The sequence below is a fragment of the Heterodontus francisci genome, chromosome 13, assembly GCF_036365525.1.
Source record: "Heterodontus francisci isolate sHetFra1 chromosome 13, sHetFra1.hap1, whole genome shotgun sequence".
Classification (NCBI taxonomy): Eukaryota; Metazoa; Chordata; class Chondrichthyes; order Heterodontiformes; family Heterodontidae; genus Heterodontus; species Heterodontus francisci.
This window is the reverse complement of record NC_090383.1, coordinates 84932868-84950670: the sequence shown is the minus strand read 5'-3', so window position 1 is coordinate 84950670 and position 17803 is coordinate 84932868. Positions and strand designations below refer to the sequence as shown.

At 40.5% G+C, this 17803-nt stretch overlaps 1 protein-coding gene across 3 annotated transcripts in view; it reads left to right on the top strand.

Annotated features, from left to right (window-relative positions):
- The window catches only part of hhat (hedgehog acyltransferase), a 301307-nt gene that overhangs the window by 138690 nt on the left and 144814 nt on the right, over window positions 1–17803 (top strand). For all 3 annotated transcript variants that reach the window (XM_068045097.1, XM_068045095.1, XM_068045098.1), the window contains 2 exons: window positions 4803–5004; window positions 13193–13337. In XM_068045097.1, the coding sequence (XP_067901198.1) occupies window positions 4803–5004; window positions 13193–13337 (347 nt within the window). The remainder of the gene's footprint in view (window positions 1–4802; window positions 5005–13192; window positions 13338–17803) is intronic.

Sequence of the window (17803 nt, the reverse complement as noted above, 5' to 3'; positions counted from 1 at the left end):
CTCCTCATCACTACTTGACCCTTTCTCCAAGCACCTTAATCCCATGCCCAGCTGTTGCCTTGCTTACAATCAGCAGTGCTTACTGGCCCACACCCCTCCCTACCAGTCTGCATCGTCCTGCTACAGACTCATGATCCCAGGAGGGTCACAACCCCCACCACTGCCCAAGTGCACAAGGAGCACCTGCTCCATTAACTTTGCTTGCCCAGTGCCCCTCTCAGCCATGCACCATTTTATGGGCCCACATAATTTAATAGTGCAACCATGATTGGCTCCCCACTGTGTTACCACCTCCTTTTACCTGGACTGCTCCTGATGGATCGTGCAACCTGTGCACCCGCACCAAAATTCCAAACTGTCCCTTGGCAAGCTGACAAGCTTGTTAACAAGATCAATTGACCTATTATCTGAATCAGGCAACTTTCCAGGTCTGGCCCTCCCACCTCCCGAGTACAATCGCTGGCTGTCAGAACGACAATGTCAAACTGATATGGCGGCCAGCGGTGCTAATTTTCATGACTGCCTCCCTCTGTAATCGCTCCCATCAGGGCCAAAAAATCCTGCCCGTTAATTTTGTTTCTTTCTCCACAGATGCTGCGTGACCAGCTGAGTATTAACAGCATTTTCTGTTTTTATTTCAGATTTCCTGTATCTGCAGTATTTTCCTTTTGTGAAGTAGACAAATGCTATTGAAGCAACTGAATCCTTTTTGGGAAGGAATTTTGCTTACTATCTCTAGAGAACTACCAGCATAGATTCTGTGCATGGGGAGTGATTTTTGGTTTACAGAAAGAGGGGACTTTCTCTTAGCATTTAACTAAGTCTGCTGCTAGAGTGAATTTTTTATACATGCTGCATATCTATTGCAGTATAACTGGAGTGTTTTGGCACTAAGGAACAGGCACATATTTGGAAACTGAGTGCTCTGGAAGTGGTTCCATGATATAAATGGGTTTTAATTGAGTTTGATTGCCAAAATGTGAATAGTTTTGCTGTGGTAGAGGACCCCCTAGTAGCTGAGTTGAGGTTCAAAACTGATATCACACAGGACTTAAACAGCTGCGAGGTTTATATGCTCCTTTTGATTGTCTAATGCAAAATGCTACTAGCACAATGTTTTGCAGGGGTGATCCTAATTTAGTGCTAAACAAATAGACTTCATGTAATCTATATTTGTTTCTGCTCCTTAGCTGTCTATTTTGTACAAAAGAAATGATTGGCAATCATACCTCTTTTAAGAAAAAAGCACTCAAACTAAAGACAAGGCACCTTACAGAATTTGCTCATCAGTTTATTTTCTGTTAATTTTATTTTCTCTATTTTAAGTGAGATTATCTGGTTCTGTGTATTGTTACGTGATGGCAATACTAATTCAGAAGATTTTTTTAAAAATCCGGGCTTCAAAGTCAATGATTGCACATTGTATAATTTGGGAACCAGAGTTTCATAACTACTGGAAATGACTGTGCTCAATCAATGACAAAATATTGTTACGACCAAGTGAGAAAGGGGTCTAGGGGTTCCCTCTCAGCCTTTGCCTGGTTTAACCGTAACTGTGTTTAATTTTAAAAACACTGTATTTTTAGATCCCCCTGAGTGAATCCTTGTTCACTGCTTTCCAGTTGTGAAGCAAGGAAATCAATCAGACAGGTTTTCTTAGATCTAAACAAGAAATGTGGAAGTTTATTAATCTTAAACTCTAATTTGGTTAACGACTACAAATACATGATGCAACCACGCTACCACGCATACGCGATGAACATACACGCAGATAGAGACAGAAAAAGTAGAAAGAATAAAGGGAAAAAGTTTGAGGCAATAGATGGGTTTCTATTTACGGTCCTTTAAGTATGATGTAGAGTGTTTGGTTGCCGGTAAGTCTTGCCGTTTCATTGGGGTCCAGTGTACACTTTGAAACGTGTTTCGATGCAGGAGTCTTTTCTCTTTTGAGGTTTAAGTGACTTCAGTGGATTCGGAGATTAGTGAAAGAGAGAGAGAGAGAGACTCCTTCCAAGTTCAGTTGCAATCTGCAAGCTGTCCTGTGAGCAGTTCAAAACCAGACCTAGACCAGCAGGTTAGTCATGTGACTCTTTGAACAAACTCCTGCATTTGTGGATTTCAAAGCTCCTGGTGGGGGAGGCGGGGGCATGTAGTACTGTCTCTTACACCGACAAGATGTGGATCACCATTGCCCAGACCATTCTCTCTTAATTGGATCAGTGAGCTGTTCCCATTGTCTTTTCCTAGGCGACTGTCTCTTAGTATGCAAATATTTTTCCAGCCACTGCTGATCTCTTTAAACAAGTCATCTCTTCATTCCAACAACAGTTTAAAATGAACATTTGTGTGATCAAGTTAATATGCCTCATTCTTGGCAGGTGGGGGCCTTCATGACAATATGTTGTCAGAAAATCAAAAAAGAACAATTTATCTCTTGACCAGCCTTATATTATGCATAGAATATAAGCAGGCATGCTGGAAAATTGTGATTAGGAATTTATTTTAGCTAACAAATATGAGGGTAATTTTTTGTCTTCACCGCATTGGTGGTAATAGCTGATTGCTTTCCCATTATAGACCTGCCTGATTTTCACTCAGTTGGAAATACGGCAGATTCTATAATGGGCGGACAATCTGCTCCATCCGATTACCATGCTTGCAGTGAACATAAAAAAAACTATTAGTAACTTTTGAGTTCTAATCTCTGATTGCCCTTCTACTCTTATAATATTAAAATTTCTTACTTTTTTACACCTGCAACTATGCTTATTTCCTGGTTCTCCTTTGATCACTCTTCTAGACTGTTTCTGAATTTTCTCATATGCCCCCCTCTTGCTTTCTCCTTTCAGATTTACAGTGTTTGCTTTTAATCCTTAGTTTAATTCTTTTGATTGAATAAAGCCTTTAAGATAACACCTTTTTGCATGTTGGAGTAAACAAAGATTCCACCATGCTAATTAGAACACTTTTTGGAAAAGCAGCATTGTCTATCTGGACCATTGTCACAAACCTGTTGTAAGTGCTGTGCAAGGACACGCAGTGTAGCGTTGTCATTAGTCACAGTGTTAGAAATGGACAGGAAATAATAGATGATGACCATGTAGCCTCGGCCAAAGCTCTCTCGGCCCCTCCCAAAAAGTCTTTTCTGTCCACCATTATCCCACCATTCACAAAACAAGCTGTCAAACATGTACATTTACATTGAACTGCGAGTGGTTGGAAATGTGCAGTCACAGTGATCAGGTGTAATATTAAAAGCAATAATGTTTTCACAAAATATCAGTGAAGTTAAATCCACAACAATCTGCTTAAATCTGTGAACAGAATCTCCTTAAATCTTTTTAGATGTTTATCCTTTAGTTCAGGTACAGCTTATGTTTATCCTTTAGTTCAGGTACAGCTTATGCAAAAAGAAAATCAGATGCCATCTTTAGAAACTAGGCCAAAAGGAAATCAAACAGCAGTTATGATGTAAGAAATTACCAGTCACGTGTGACTATTTGAACTCTCAAGCCATGAAAATGGGAAACAGATGATGTTTTTAAGTTAATCATTAGTATGAATAAAACAGTTGTCTTTGACTTTACTGGATTTTATATCAGGAATGTAGGTCAACTGTGAGTAAGGTATTGAAATTCCACGACAGATACTGACTGAATCCAGTGTTACATGGTGGTTTTAAACAAAAGTAGACAAAAATCAAAAATGGAATACTTCCACAGAAATCTAAGCAGTACTGTTAATTAATTGTATAACCTCTGCCTGTAGAAGTTGTATTACCTCTAAAATATAATGGCAGTATAGATGTTTGTGAAACTAAGCTATCTATTTTCAGAGGAAAATAGGATACATACAGAAATATTCTTGACACCAATCACTTATGTACTTCTCCATTTTGAAAAAGGGTAACTGCTCTGTGGAACATTTATTTATTTATCACGTTTTAAGCATTTGAAAGCCACAGTGCTAAACTTCAGACTGCGTAGCCCTGATGTTAACCTGGGTTGGGACCAGGGCTGGGAGGTGAAGTTAGGGTGCGGGGGGGGGGGAGCAGCGGGGTGTAGAGAGGAGGGACAGTGTGGATGTTGGTTCCAGTTTGGGGCCTGCGACATTTTAACTCCTGGACCTCGATAAATTAGCCAACGCTGAGTCCCATCTGAAGATGGCAAGGTGGTGTGCAGGCCATCAAGTGTGAGTAAGATTTCGGGTAACGGGCTTGAGAAGGCATTCTGATTGGGCAGGATTAAGACTGAGTCAAAGGAGGCCCAAATGTTCCTCTTGGGGCACTCTTGGTCCTCCTATCCCACAAGGAAAAATTTAAAAAAATTATTACAAAAATTAAAACTTGCCTGGGCAGCTTCTGGCATGGATCCTGCTTATCGCCGCATTTAGCTGGAGACTTGGGAACTGTGCACATTTCACAACAATTCGCTGTTAAGTTTGTGTCGGGAGGAACTATGTCATGAATTATGTTATTGACTTTTAATTATTGATGAGGCATCTGCCACTCTGTGATGAGTTACCTCCCAGCAACTCAAATCAGCGGAGTTACAAAGGTGGTGGGTACAAAGGTGTCATGAACGCAGCATTTAGCACCTGACTCCCTATTAATCACCCTGCCACACTGTTCACGCAGGGCAGGCAGGATTAAAATTGTTACTGTATTTCAGGTATCAGCAAGCTCGAGTTTCATTTAATCTGCTCCTTTGGGTGTATCTCCTCATCCGTTTTATAGAAAAGGTATGTTTCAATCTAACCTCTTAATGTTGTACTAGTTACCAATGGATTTCTTGTTCCTGCAGGTACATTTATATTCCATTGGGAGGGTCACGGCATGGTGTGCTCAGGATCATGTTCTCTTCTGCCATGGCCTTTAGCTTTGTGTGTTACTGGCATGGTGGCCATAACTTCATGCTAAACTGGGCAGCTTTGAACTGGGCTGGAGTAATGATAGAAAATATATTGAAGATGGTCTGTTCCAATTCACCTGCTCAAGAGATCATTGTAAGTGCCAAGTCTATATATCCACTTGGAAACTGTTACAAGACTTGTGCTCCTCATTTGTCAATGAATGCTTTTATCTGTGAATCCCAAATTAAATTGTAAAATGTTTTGAAAGTCCCACATTGGTGTGGACTTGAAGTATCCATTTGGAAAAAGATAACTAATTAGTGCATGCACTAGTGTCTCAATTAATCAATCTTCCTCCATAATAATGCATTATAAGACATAATTTATGGAAAGGTAATTGTAAGGCACATTGCAAAGTGATGATTATTGTATTCTTGCTGTTCAAACTTGGTGCTCATTAAGTAAAAATGGAAGATTTGATTAGAATTCATCACCAGCTGTAACACTTGAAATTTTAATTTCAAACTTATATATGCAATGAAAATTTAATTTAGCTGAAGTGTATACCCAGTAGGTTAATGAGTGTAATTAGTGAATAGAAATGAGGAGAAGATGGAGAACCGAGAATGACTTTGTATTTTGTTACGACCAGGTTGAGAAAGGTGTCTAGGGGGCCCTGTCAGCCTTCACCTGGTCTGACCGTAACAGGGTTTAATTTTAATCACACCATATTTTTAGCTTCTGCTTGGTGAATCCTTATTCACTGCTTTCCAGTTATAAGGCAAAGAAACCAGCACAGATAGATTTTCTTAGTGTCAGGCAAATTCCCCACCTGCCAAGACTGAGGCACATATGATTTCACTACATGAATATTAAAACTTAAAATTGCAAGCCCCTGACTGGAAAGACATTTGCATAGTAACCGACAGTGTTGGAACAATGGGGACCCAGTCGTTGCTTCCCCAATACACAGAAGAAATGTTCAGACCAGTTTTGGTCACATGACTGACTGTTGGAGGTTTTGAATTTGAACTTCCAACAGAGGATTTGAACTCAGAAAGCTCCTGGCTTGAGAACATCTCTCTCCTGTCTGCTCTCATTTCGCTCACACCAGCTTCGGAAACCATTAAAGACACGAGAACCTCAAAGAGAGAAATGTCTCTTACGTTGAACAAGGTTTAAGAAGAATACTGGGCCCCAACAAAAAGTAAGAGCTGCCTACAATCAAAGACTGTACAGCAAGCTGGAACCACAGAAACAGTAACCGGAAACCCCCTCCGGAGACTGCTTCAAACCTTTCACCTTATATTTTCCTCTCCTCTTCTCTGTCCTTATTTGCATGTATGTATCGCATGTGCGTGCTAGTGTGGGTGCGTCGTACATCTGTAGGCTTTAACTGTATTGGAGTTTAAGTTTAAGGTTTAATAAATTTCATGTTTCTCCTTTAAACCGAAGAAAGCCTGTTTATGCTCATTTCTTTGCTTTATAATTGGAAAGCTGTGAACAAGGATCCACAAAGGGGGAGCTTAAAACACAGTGTGTTTAAAAATAAAACCATGTAACAATAAGACCAGGTGAAGACAGCAAAAGACCCCTAGACACCTTTCTCACCTGGTCGTAACATTAGATTTAAAGAAGAAAGGTTGAAATTTATTAAACTTAAAACTCTAATTCGGTTAATGCCTACGGATACACAATGTGCCCACGCTAGCATGCATATGCGTTACATACGTGCAGACGGAGACAGAACAGAGCAGAAGAAATAAAGTGGAAAAGTTTGAGGCACTATCTGAAGTATTTTGTTACGGGTTTTCGAGCTCACTGTAAAGTCCTTGATTGTAGGTAGATCTTGCTTTTCGTTGGGGACCAGTATTCTTTTTAAACCTTGTTCGCTGTAGGAGACTTTTCTCTCTTGGAGTTCATGTGTCTTCAGTGGATTCAGAGGCTTGTGAGAAAGAGATCTTCACAGTCCAGGTGCGAACAGTCTTTCTAAGTTCAAACTCTGTGGCTAGTTCAAAAGACCCTGGAACAGCCAGTTAGTCATGTGACCAGCTGGTCTAACCAGTCCCGGATTAAATTACCTTAGCAGTCTCTGGATGCTCCTCTTACACACAATACCTGGTGAACAAGGTCCATTGTGGGTTGAATGTGTCAGGGAATGTTCCTTTGTTCTTCCAAGCACTGTCTGTTAATATGCAAATGTCTTTTCCAACCACAGCTGATCTGTTTAACAAGTCATTTTCTCGCTCCAACAACAGTTTAAAATCAGTGTTCATGACAAAATTAATGTGCCTCATTCTTGTCAGGTGGAGGCTTGCATGACAATTTACATGTGCTTTTGTATATGTTCAGTAAGCTGTCCTGAGCTGGAAACTATAGGTTTCTCCCATGTTCTAACTGAAAATATTCAAAGCAACATTGCTCGTTCAACAAATCTTAGATGATCCTTTTAAAAAAAAAATGTCACTCCACATTGTGGACTTCCTCTCTTCAACTGAGAAGTTAGTTTTTTGAAGTAAAGCTATAAATTATTTTGTCCTGCCAGGACAAGTATATCAATTGATGTACAAATAAAATATGATTTGGTTTTATTATTTTTAAATCCTGCAACTTCAGATCAAATAATTATAGGATTTGCATTTTTTCAGGGACTCACAATATTAATGAATTCTTCGAACTCATAGTAGGGTAAGCAGCTATACCATTCAGAATTTAAGTAGGGAAGGTTGCAAATAAACTCACATTCAATATTATTCATTGAAATTTCCTTCTATTAACAAAAATGCAACTGATTAACTACTTGTCCTTTTTTAAATTCTTTTTACTGTGTTGGCTACCACAGGCTGCATGTTCTTTCCCATACTTGGGCTCCAACTTGGGAAAGCGCAAGTTTCCTGTGTAGATTTGGTACATGTTATGATTCATATTTAGTGCTAAGATCTGAAAATTATGATACCTACCTGTGTGACTCCTGTTAAAGTCTTTTTTAATTGCATGATTGCCATATTATTGCATAATTGATATCGCAGTTAGAAGTTGAACATCTAGTCTATCACTTCCCCATATTTGCATAAATTATACAATTATCAGCATGCAATTGCTGTATTCCTTCTCAGTGATTTGTAGGAACTTAAGGTAGTCAATTATTTAATTTTTGTTGTTTAAATATTAAAATTACTTACCAATTTTATAATTGGAACACCTACCAGTCTATGAATGTTCCAACATCGGATTTAACTACAAATAACATTTTCACATTGTTACGACCAAGTGAGAAAGGGGTCTAGGGGTTCCCTCTCAGCCTTTGCCTGGTTTAGCCATAACAGGATTTAATTTTTTAAAAACCGTGTTTTTAGCCCTCCCGCTCAGTGAATCCTTGTTCACTGCTCTTCAATTGTAAGGCAAAGAAATCAACCAGACAGGTTTTCTTAAACTTCCACATTTCATGTTTAAATCTATTAACCTTAAACTGATTCAGTTAATGACTACGAATACGTGATACAACCACGCTAACATGCATACGCAATAAACACACACGCAGATAGAGACAGAAATGTAGAAAGAATAAAGGGGAAAACTTTGAGGCAGTAGCTGGGATGTATTTACAGTCCTTTGAGTTCGATGTAGAGTCTTTGATTGCTGGTAAGTCTTGCTGTTCCGTTGGGGCCCAGTACACACTTTAAAACTCATTTCAATGTAGAAGTCTCTTCTCTCTCGAGGTTTAAGTGACTTCAGTGGATCCGGAGATTCGTGAGAGAGAGAGAGCGCTAGCCAGGAGAGAGGCTCGCTTCTTCCAAGTTCAGTTGCAATCTGACCTAAACTGCTGTGAGCAGTTCAAACAAAAACCTGGGCCAGCAGGTTAGTCATGTGACTAGCTGTTTTAACAGACTCCTGCATTTGTGGATTCTCCATCTTAGCAGACACGCTGGAATGCTGGCTTTCTTACACATTCAGTGTCTGGTGATCAAAATCCATTTGGGTTAATTGAATCAGGGAGCCGTTCTATTGTCTCCAGGCACTGTCTCTTAGTATGCAAATGTTTTCCAGCCACTGCTGATCTCTTTAAACAAGTCATCTCTTTGTTCCAGCCACAGTTTAAAATTAATGTTCATATGACAAAATTAATATGCCTCATTCTTGGCAGGTGGGTCTTCATGACATAAATGACAAAATCTTGTAATTGATTGAGTTCACTCATTTTAAAAGTAAAATCAAAGCAAAACCCATGAGTTATATACACACATACACACACACATACATATAATATATATTTTATACATTAACAGATGTTCAACTACCCAGCTGTTTCCTATTGTGGGAAAAATGTATTTATGACAGCACATTATAAATGTGCAGTTGCCTAGTGTTAAACCAACCTGCAGTGGGAAAAGGCAGAGAGATGCCATCAAACTAAACTGGAGCTAAGCCAATGCAACTGGAAACTGAAGTTATTTCTTCTGAGATTTCTTTCCTTCCTAGAGCAGTAAAATGAAATAAATTCATTTGGCCTTTCATGAATAACTTATCCACTTTACTTTTCGAACATTTATCCCCCAAAGTACAAGCTTTCATCAGTCAATTTTCATATTCTCCACTGTAGCCATTCATTATTCTTGCAATTTATTTTATTACTTGGAAATCTGTATTTCTCCCAACAACTAAGAAGTGACTAATTGTTTCTTAGTATCCATTTTTATCTGGATATACATAGTGAAGTAATGAAATTGCCAGGTTCTTGAAAGCAGTCGTAATAATATTGATGCAACTAATACTGCAGGAAGGTCTTAAATAATTCTCGATCAAGCAGACTTAACATAGCATCTGTTTATTGCAATGAGAGAAGCAATACATTCGAGGCCAGTGACAGCATTTTTAACTCAAACAGTTGGCACTTATTGTAGCTCCTGGAATTTCAGAGATTCTGATGAAAAATGCTAAATCAATAGGAACATTATTAGATGCAAAGTAACAACTTGAAACATGGACATTTTGCATTACCATTGTTAGGCTCCCTCCATGTTAGATCTGTTTATTTTTTGTTGCCACTGTGTAAAGTGGATTGAGCAGTAAATTAAGTTCTGCTGGGTACGCTAATGAAATGCATATTTCAAAACATCTTCAGAGCACGAGTCAGTGATGCAAAAATAATAGTCATAGAGTCATAGCATTATACAGCACAGATACAGGCCCTTCAGCCATTGTGTCCATGCCAGCCATCAAGCACCTATCTATTCTGATCCCATTTTCCAGCACTTGGCCCATAGCTTTGTATGCTATGGCATTTCAAGTGCTCATCTAAATACGTCTTAAGTGTTGTGAGGGTTCCTGCCTCTACCACCTCTTCAGGCAGTGTGTTCCAGATTCCAACCACCCTCTGGGTGAAATTATTTTCTCTCAAATTCCCTCTAAACTTCCTGCCCCTTACCTTAAATCTATGCCCCTTGGTTATTGACACCTCCAGTAAGGGAAAACATTTCTTCCTATCTACTCTATCTATGCCCCTCATAATTTTGTATACCTCAATCATATCTCCCCTCAGCCTTCGCTGCTCTAAGGAAAACAACCCTAGCCTATCCAGTCTCTCTTCATAGCTGAAATGTTCTATCCCAGGCAACATCCTGGTGAATCTCCTCTGCACCCTCTCCAGTGCAATCACATCCTTCCTATAGTGTGGCGGCCAGAACTGTACACAGTTTTGGCCTTCTCACAAAATGATTAATCTTGCATTCTGGGCTACTTTGGTCTTGAGATAATATTTAACATGTCAAATCTATTGCCTGCCTTTGAAAGTAAAAAAAAAACTATTGCTAAGTTATTTAGTAATGCTAGAGGTACAGAAATATTGTACCAATTTAACAATGCCACCGCTAAAGCAACAAATTGTGAAACCGCAATAGTTAATAATACATTTTTTAAAAACTGGGGGAGAAATTTGTATTTTTATTGATTTTTTTTTTAGGCATTTTATTATTGATTTTTATTTTTGTTGATACCAATGACAAATGCTGCACAGGGCGCAGCGCTGGGTGCCTCCCCCCACCCCGGGAATCGAGGTAAGGCACTACGCGAACAAATTTCTCCCCATTATACTTGTTCCAAGTTTTTGATGATACCAGAAAAATAAATACCAGTCCTGTACCAATATGAAGAGTTTCCAATAGAATTTACAGCAGCAGCCTCTTGCTATTGGTGTGGCTTGTAGAGTGTCTTTTCTGAAATCGTATGTTTTTTTGCAAAGTGTAGAGTAGATGTGAAGGTTGCTTTATTGCGATGAACATCTTGAGGAACTGGGCAACACCGTTAAAGGGTAACTAGAGGAAGTCATCTTTAAAAATAAAAAAAGCAAGCAAGATAGGATGAAAACTATATTAAATACTTACAAAATAGACATACATAGTTGAAACATGGACTGAGGCTGGGTAATACCCTCCGATCTTATTTTCTTTTACTATCTTGGCATTATGAATAGAACAGTAGTATATAGTTAATATTAGTGAATAGGTTATTACAGAAGCTATAAAAATGTATACAAATGTAGTAGCATTGACGTGTTATCACAGTTTCTTTTTCAGCTTTTTTCATGCATTGCAGATTTTTTATCTGTTGCACTTATCTACTTTAAAAAAAATTTCTTTCCTTCCAAAACCATGTCGGGATATGGTTCCATGGGTGCTAGGATATTTGACCGTGGGAATGAACACCACCATCAAATCCTATCCTGTCCTCAATCCTTGTTCAAGACCAACTGCTACTCCTAAACACTGCCCAGAAAGCAAGAATGCAAGAGCAGGGAGTTTAGCTAAAGTAGCACATACCAGGATTCAAACCTGGGGCTTTCGTGACCAGTATGTCACAGTATTATACCAAGCAGCATATTTATCAATTACGCTATCAAGGGTGCCATCCTGATTAGCACTTACATGAAAAAATGCATACTGTAATCCTTTTAGGATTACTTTCTCTGAATGAAGTTTGAGTGTTGGATGAATTTAAAAAAAAAATTTATTCGAGTTCAAAGTTCCAAATGCAAGATGGTAAGCACCGTGGAAGAACAGGCACAGCACAAAAGCTTTAACTGTTTCATGCATTGAATTGGTGAGTGCATTTCAGGCCACGAAAATTTGCTCTCAGAACTGCTAGATGGAAATAAAATTGATATATAAACCATACAGTTTGTTTGTTTGGTCTTGATCTAAGTGGACAAATTAGATTCATTACAAGTGATAAAAATAGTCAAACCAATGACAGCACTTTTTCTTTGTAACTTTGTAGCTGAATATGCTGAAAATTTTAGTTGAGATTTAAATGTCATCATGCAAGACTTGCTCCAGTCATTTAATATAGTCTTCATCCTATCTTCTTGCTTTCTTAAATTTTTTTCAGTGTTGTAGCTTCACCAGTTTGACACCTCATTTTTAGGTATGCCTGGTGCTACTCCTGGTACTCCCTCCTTCACTCTTCAGATATATACAACATAAACAATTATATGATTACAAACAATCGTTGGAAATTTAAATTTCACTAACATCTGAAAGATTCCTTTGTTTTGACTGGTTATCATACTTAAATGCTTCTGATGCCTTAACAATCCATTAGGTTTCTGATCAAATAAAAAAAATGTAGAGTACTGGTTGAATGTGAACAGTCTGACTGGTGATATGGTATATTAGAGCAGTGCCAGAATCCCTAGGTTTGTATCTCAGCCACTTCATGGTATATTGTTGATCTTGACCTAACAGGCCATTGGTCACAGGGCCAGGCTGCCTTGGCTGACAGCAAGAAGGGAAAGTTTTAGTGGATCCACCGTGACTACTACCCCTTGGAAGCTGGTTTTAGATTAGATTAGAGATACAGCACTGGAACAGGCCCTTCGGCCCACCGAGTCTGTGCCGAACATCAACCACCCATTTATACTAATCCTACACTAATCCCATATTCCTACCAAACATCCCCACCTGTCCCTATATTTCCCTACCACCTACCTATACTAGTGACAATTTATAATGGCCAATTTACCTATCAACCTGCAAGTCTTTTGGCTTGTGGGAGGAAACCGGAGCACCCGGAGAAAACTCACGCAGACACAGGGAGAACTTGCAAACTCCACACAGGCAGTACCCGGAATCGAACCCAGGTCCCTGGAGCTGTGAGGCTGCGGTGCTAACCATTGCGCCACTGTGCCGCCCATGAAATAGTTCTAGTCAAGATAGTGGGGAAGTGTGATAACCCAAGTTTATGGTAGGTAGCATCGGGGAAATGAAGGTGGAAATAAGGACTAAGTGGTCTAAAAAACCCTGCTTTCTAAATAATAAAAAAAGTATCTGTTTTTGTTCTTTTTAAGGAAAAATCCTTGTCGGCCAGAATGCAGCGTCGGGCTCATGCTGCCTTAGCGGGTGTTGCCACAACTCTGCTCATTTTATCAAACTTGGTGTTTCTCTGTGGGAATCAAGTAGGAAAGATCTATTGGAACAGAACATTTGTACAAGGTAATTAAAGCACAGTTAAATCCATGAAGTTGGTGAATTTTGCTGAGATGCGTTGTTTCTCTTACATAATTTGTGTTAGCCAAAAGGCTAACCTGGTGTGACTTCCAGTTGGCTACAATGTCACGCTTTTAAGTGATACGTACATTGATGTTGTGGGAAAAGACCTATATACAATATGAAGTGAAAGGAACTAAGCAATGTAACTAATGCAGAGGGCTTTGATAGGCTTTGCAGAGATCTGGATAAATTAGTTAGAGGAGTTAAATTATGATAGGTGAATTTTAAAATGGATTAAGGTAAGGCAATGCATATTGAAACAGGAACCATGAAGCACGGATATAGAACAAGCACCTAAAAATAAAGGTGGAAAGTGAGTTGGTGGGATTATTGACTAAAAATTTCCAGTCATTGAGTAGAATTTTCCCAATTTAGTCCCTGGACAAACAGGGAATTTGAGGGTCCTTGTACATGAATCACACAAATTTAACATGCAGGTGCAGCAAGCAATTAGGAAGGCAAATGGTATGTTAACCTATATTGCAATGGGTGGGGTAGCGGTTGGAGGATAAAAGTAAGAAAGTCTTGCTGCAATTATATAGAGCTTTGGTAAGACTACACCCGGACTACTGTACACTTATGGTCTCCTTGCATAACGAAGGATATACCTGCTTTACAATGAAGGTTCACTAGCTTGATTCCCGGGATGAGAGGGCTGTCATATGAGGAGCAATTCGTAGAATAGGTCTATATTTTCTGGTGTTTAGAAGAATAAGAGGTGATCTCATTGAAACATATAAAATTCTTAGTGGGCTGGACAGGATAGATGCTGAGAGCCTGTTTCCCTTGGTTGAAGAGTCTAGAACTAGGGGGCATAGTCTCAGGTTGATGGGTCAGCCATTTAGGACTGCGATGAGGAGAGACTTATCACTCAATGGATTATGAGTCTTTTGGAATTCTGTACCCCAGAAGGCTGTGGATGCTCAGTCGCTGAGTGTATTGTTATGCTCATGCAAGGAGAAATTATGAACTATGTAATGAACTTATGAAACAAACCCAAAACAAAATGGAATTGAGAGGTCAGCTGACCTTATATTATAATGCTAATACACATGGAAACTGCAAGACCCTTGAGCCAATCTTCATGTCTGGACAAGCCTTGGAGAAGGCATTAAAATGTAAAGGACCCATTCTGTGTTAGTGGCTACTTTTTTTACACCCAATTGGGTTAACAATGGCATTGCAGGCTTGGTGACTCCAAATTCAAGCTCAAGAGAATGGGTGCAATAAAACTCCACTTTATCAAGATGTAATGAAGATGAGTGACACCCAGACCCCACTGTCTAACAATGGCCTCACCATCGGACGCCATTTATGAGAACAATGAGAGAGAAACTCCGGTCATGTGAAACCAAGTTTCTGATCAGGAGTTTTGATAAGACATTCTGGACAAAGCCAGAGACGAGAGAGAGAGATCCATCTATGCCATCAAAGACACAGGATCCTGCCTAAGATTACCAGCTTTGAACTACATGTAGTCACTGGAGTTTGGCCTTAAACTCTCTACCTGAGAAATCATACCAGGACTTTACCAGTGTCCTTTGGCTGGAATATAACAAAAGCAGTCTGCAGCAGCGCATCCGTCTTCCTAAACCTCCGAAGTCTTTCTTGAGTGAACAAGGGAAAATAATACAGGCCTGCACTGTTCCAAGTTTTCATCCTGTTAAACAGAGGACACTTTTAAACCATCAGACCTAAATGCATGCTATCTTTTAATCTCTGTCTTTTCTTGTGTGTGTGTGTATATATGTATGCATGTGAGAGTGGGTGAAGTTGCATACATTTTCAGGTGTTGTATAGTAAACATTTATCTTTCTTTTAAATTTGAGAAAACCTGCTATTTGTCTGTCTGTTGAGCATTGAAACGCTCAGGGAATCCCCTGCTGGAAGGCTCAGAAGGAGCGCTATCCTGATGTCACATGATCCCACCAGCCAATGTGATGTCAGAATGCCTAATTTAGACCACGCATTTGCTTGTCACTGTACAAAGAGCAAACCCTGAGCTGCAAGATAGGTCCTGCACTAGCATTATTTAAAGGGCCAAGCATCCATCTTGCAAGTAATTTGAAGAACTTCTGCTATTCCAAAGTATCTGGAAGTTTTCTGGAGTGCTTTTGTAGGCGTTGTGGTGAGTTCCTGGATTTGTCAAGAGAATGTTGCTGCATCCTCTCAGAGAGGGCAGAGGATTAGGTGACTTGTTCACACAAAGGTTGCAACAGGTATGGGGACAGCACTGACAAGTACCCCTGGGTCTCCAGCACAGCAGGGAGATGGAGCAGTGGCGATGCTTTGTACGATGCCCTCTGCCAACTTGGAGGCTGACGCCTCCTTGTTCCTTGACAGTGACAGGAGGCTGTCTGGTAGACCAGCCAATGCACCCAGCTTCCTGGTGTGCATGCCCATTCAGCAGTTTCATGTGTGCTGCTCCATCAAGGTCCTCATCTGAGTCTGCTGCAACAGAACTCATCTGTGACCTTGGCCTCTGGTGAACTGGCAAAAGAACCGTCATTTACCCCTTATCTGGCTGCAGCCCACTCGTGTCCGGTGACATGCCGTGTGCTGATCCCAGCTCTACTAACCTCAAAGTATGTGCGGTGCGAGTGTCAGATCAAGTGATGGGATCTTTTCACCAGTGCTGTGCTGTTGCTCCCTTTCTTCTTCCTTGGCTGGGAAGGCAGCAGTTGTTGGGTGTCTGAAAGCAGGAAATGAGAAGGGAAAGATTGGTGTGAGGGAAAGGGGTGGGATGGAAAGTAAGAGGTCTATTGTCACACCATCAGCAGCTTGCTCTTCATGCCAGGTAGCAGGATGAGGCTGTGCTGGGAATTGAGAAGGGGCATAAGACAGGAACATACCATCATTCTGAATGTTCTCAATGATGCCAGATGCCATGGGCTCTGTCACAGCTGGCCCCATGATACTGAGAGCCATCTCCTCCATAGGGCTCAGGAGATGCAGGTGTCCTTGACCCCATTTGTTCTATTCTGCTCCATTCTATAATGTGCCATCTTGTGCTGCAAGAGAGGGCAGAATGTCAGTGATTATGTAGTGCTGTGCTTGGGTGATGTGCCTGCCGTAACTGACAAGCTGGAGATATGTGGAAGCAGTGAGAGGTGTGTGTGAAGCTTGCAGTATTGGTAATTGTGTGAGGGTAAAGTGGAGTATCTGGATGTTAGGCATGAGTTCTGAATGCCAGGGAGTACTGCTGGGTGAGTGATGGAGGTTGGTGCATTGAGCAAGGTGAGAGGTCGGTAATGTGGTGGTAGGAGATGTCATGTGACAATGCATTCACTGACTTTGACCACCCAAATGAGGCCTTGTGGCACTGCTGCCAGGTCCTCGGGTCCAGACGTCAGGAATTGACCTCCCTGGCCACCTGCTCCAACTCCCTTCTTAAGGTGGTGTTTGGGGACCCTTGGCCCCCCTCAGAACCATGGCATATGTCCACCTGCCCAAATCCACCACTAATGTCTGTGCCTCACCCATCACCCTGGAGCCCTCTCTCTGCCCTGGTGTTCCATTTTCCATGTTTTAAATTGCAGCAGTATTTTTCAGTGCAGCTTCCCTTTAAGAAGAGCAGGCGTTGCACCACATGCTATTAGCACAAGACCCCCTCCTGAGGGAAGAGGCAGCCAGCAGTGAGGCAGACACTTGGCCCTACTCTATACTCATGGTAATGAGGTGGGCGCATCAAATATTCCAATGGAACCAGCACAGGCAGGTCACAAATCGCAACCACTGCCCCTGAAAAATAGGTTAAGTGATTTTCAGAATTATATTACAATTCGAGTTGTAGGATTGGACTCAATATCCTGGTGAATTAGAACACTGACCCTTTATTTCTTGTACCTTTAGAGTTCACCACACACCCAAATTAAATGATGAAGTCTCTGAAGTCTGAGCCTGCATGATATTCCTCTAGATATAAAGCATTGGAATGTGTGGGGGAGTAAAGCATGATTGAAAGGTTTAGATGATCTTATAAGACGTTGCTTGATATCAATGGTTCATGTGGAATTTCTTATGAAGGTTACTAAGTCTTATTTAAAAATCCCTACTTTTAAATTAATATTTGTACCAGTTCTTTCTTCCTTCTTGAAACACTTTCATCAGTATCACAATCCTCCCAGGCATTAGGAGCATATGAGCAGGAGTAGGCCATTCGACCCTTCGAGCCAGCTCTGCCATTTCATAAGATCCTAGCTGGTCTGATTGTGGTCTCAATTCCACTTTCCTGTCTGGCCCCCATAACCCTTGACTCCCTTGTCTATCAAAAATCTGTCTAACTCAGCCTTGAATAAATTCAATGACCCAGCCTCCACTGTCTTATGGGGAAGAGAATTCCACATACTAACGCCCCTCAGAGAAAAAATTTCTCCTCCTCTCTGTCTGAAAGGGAGACCTCTTACTTT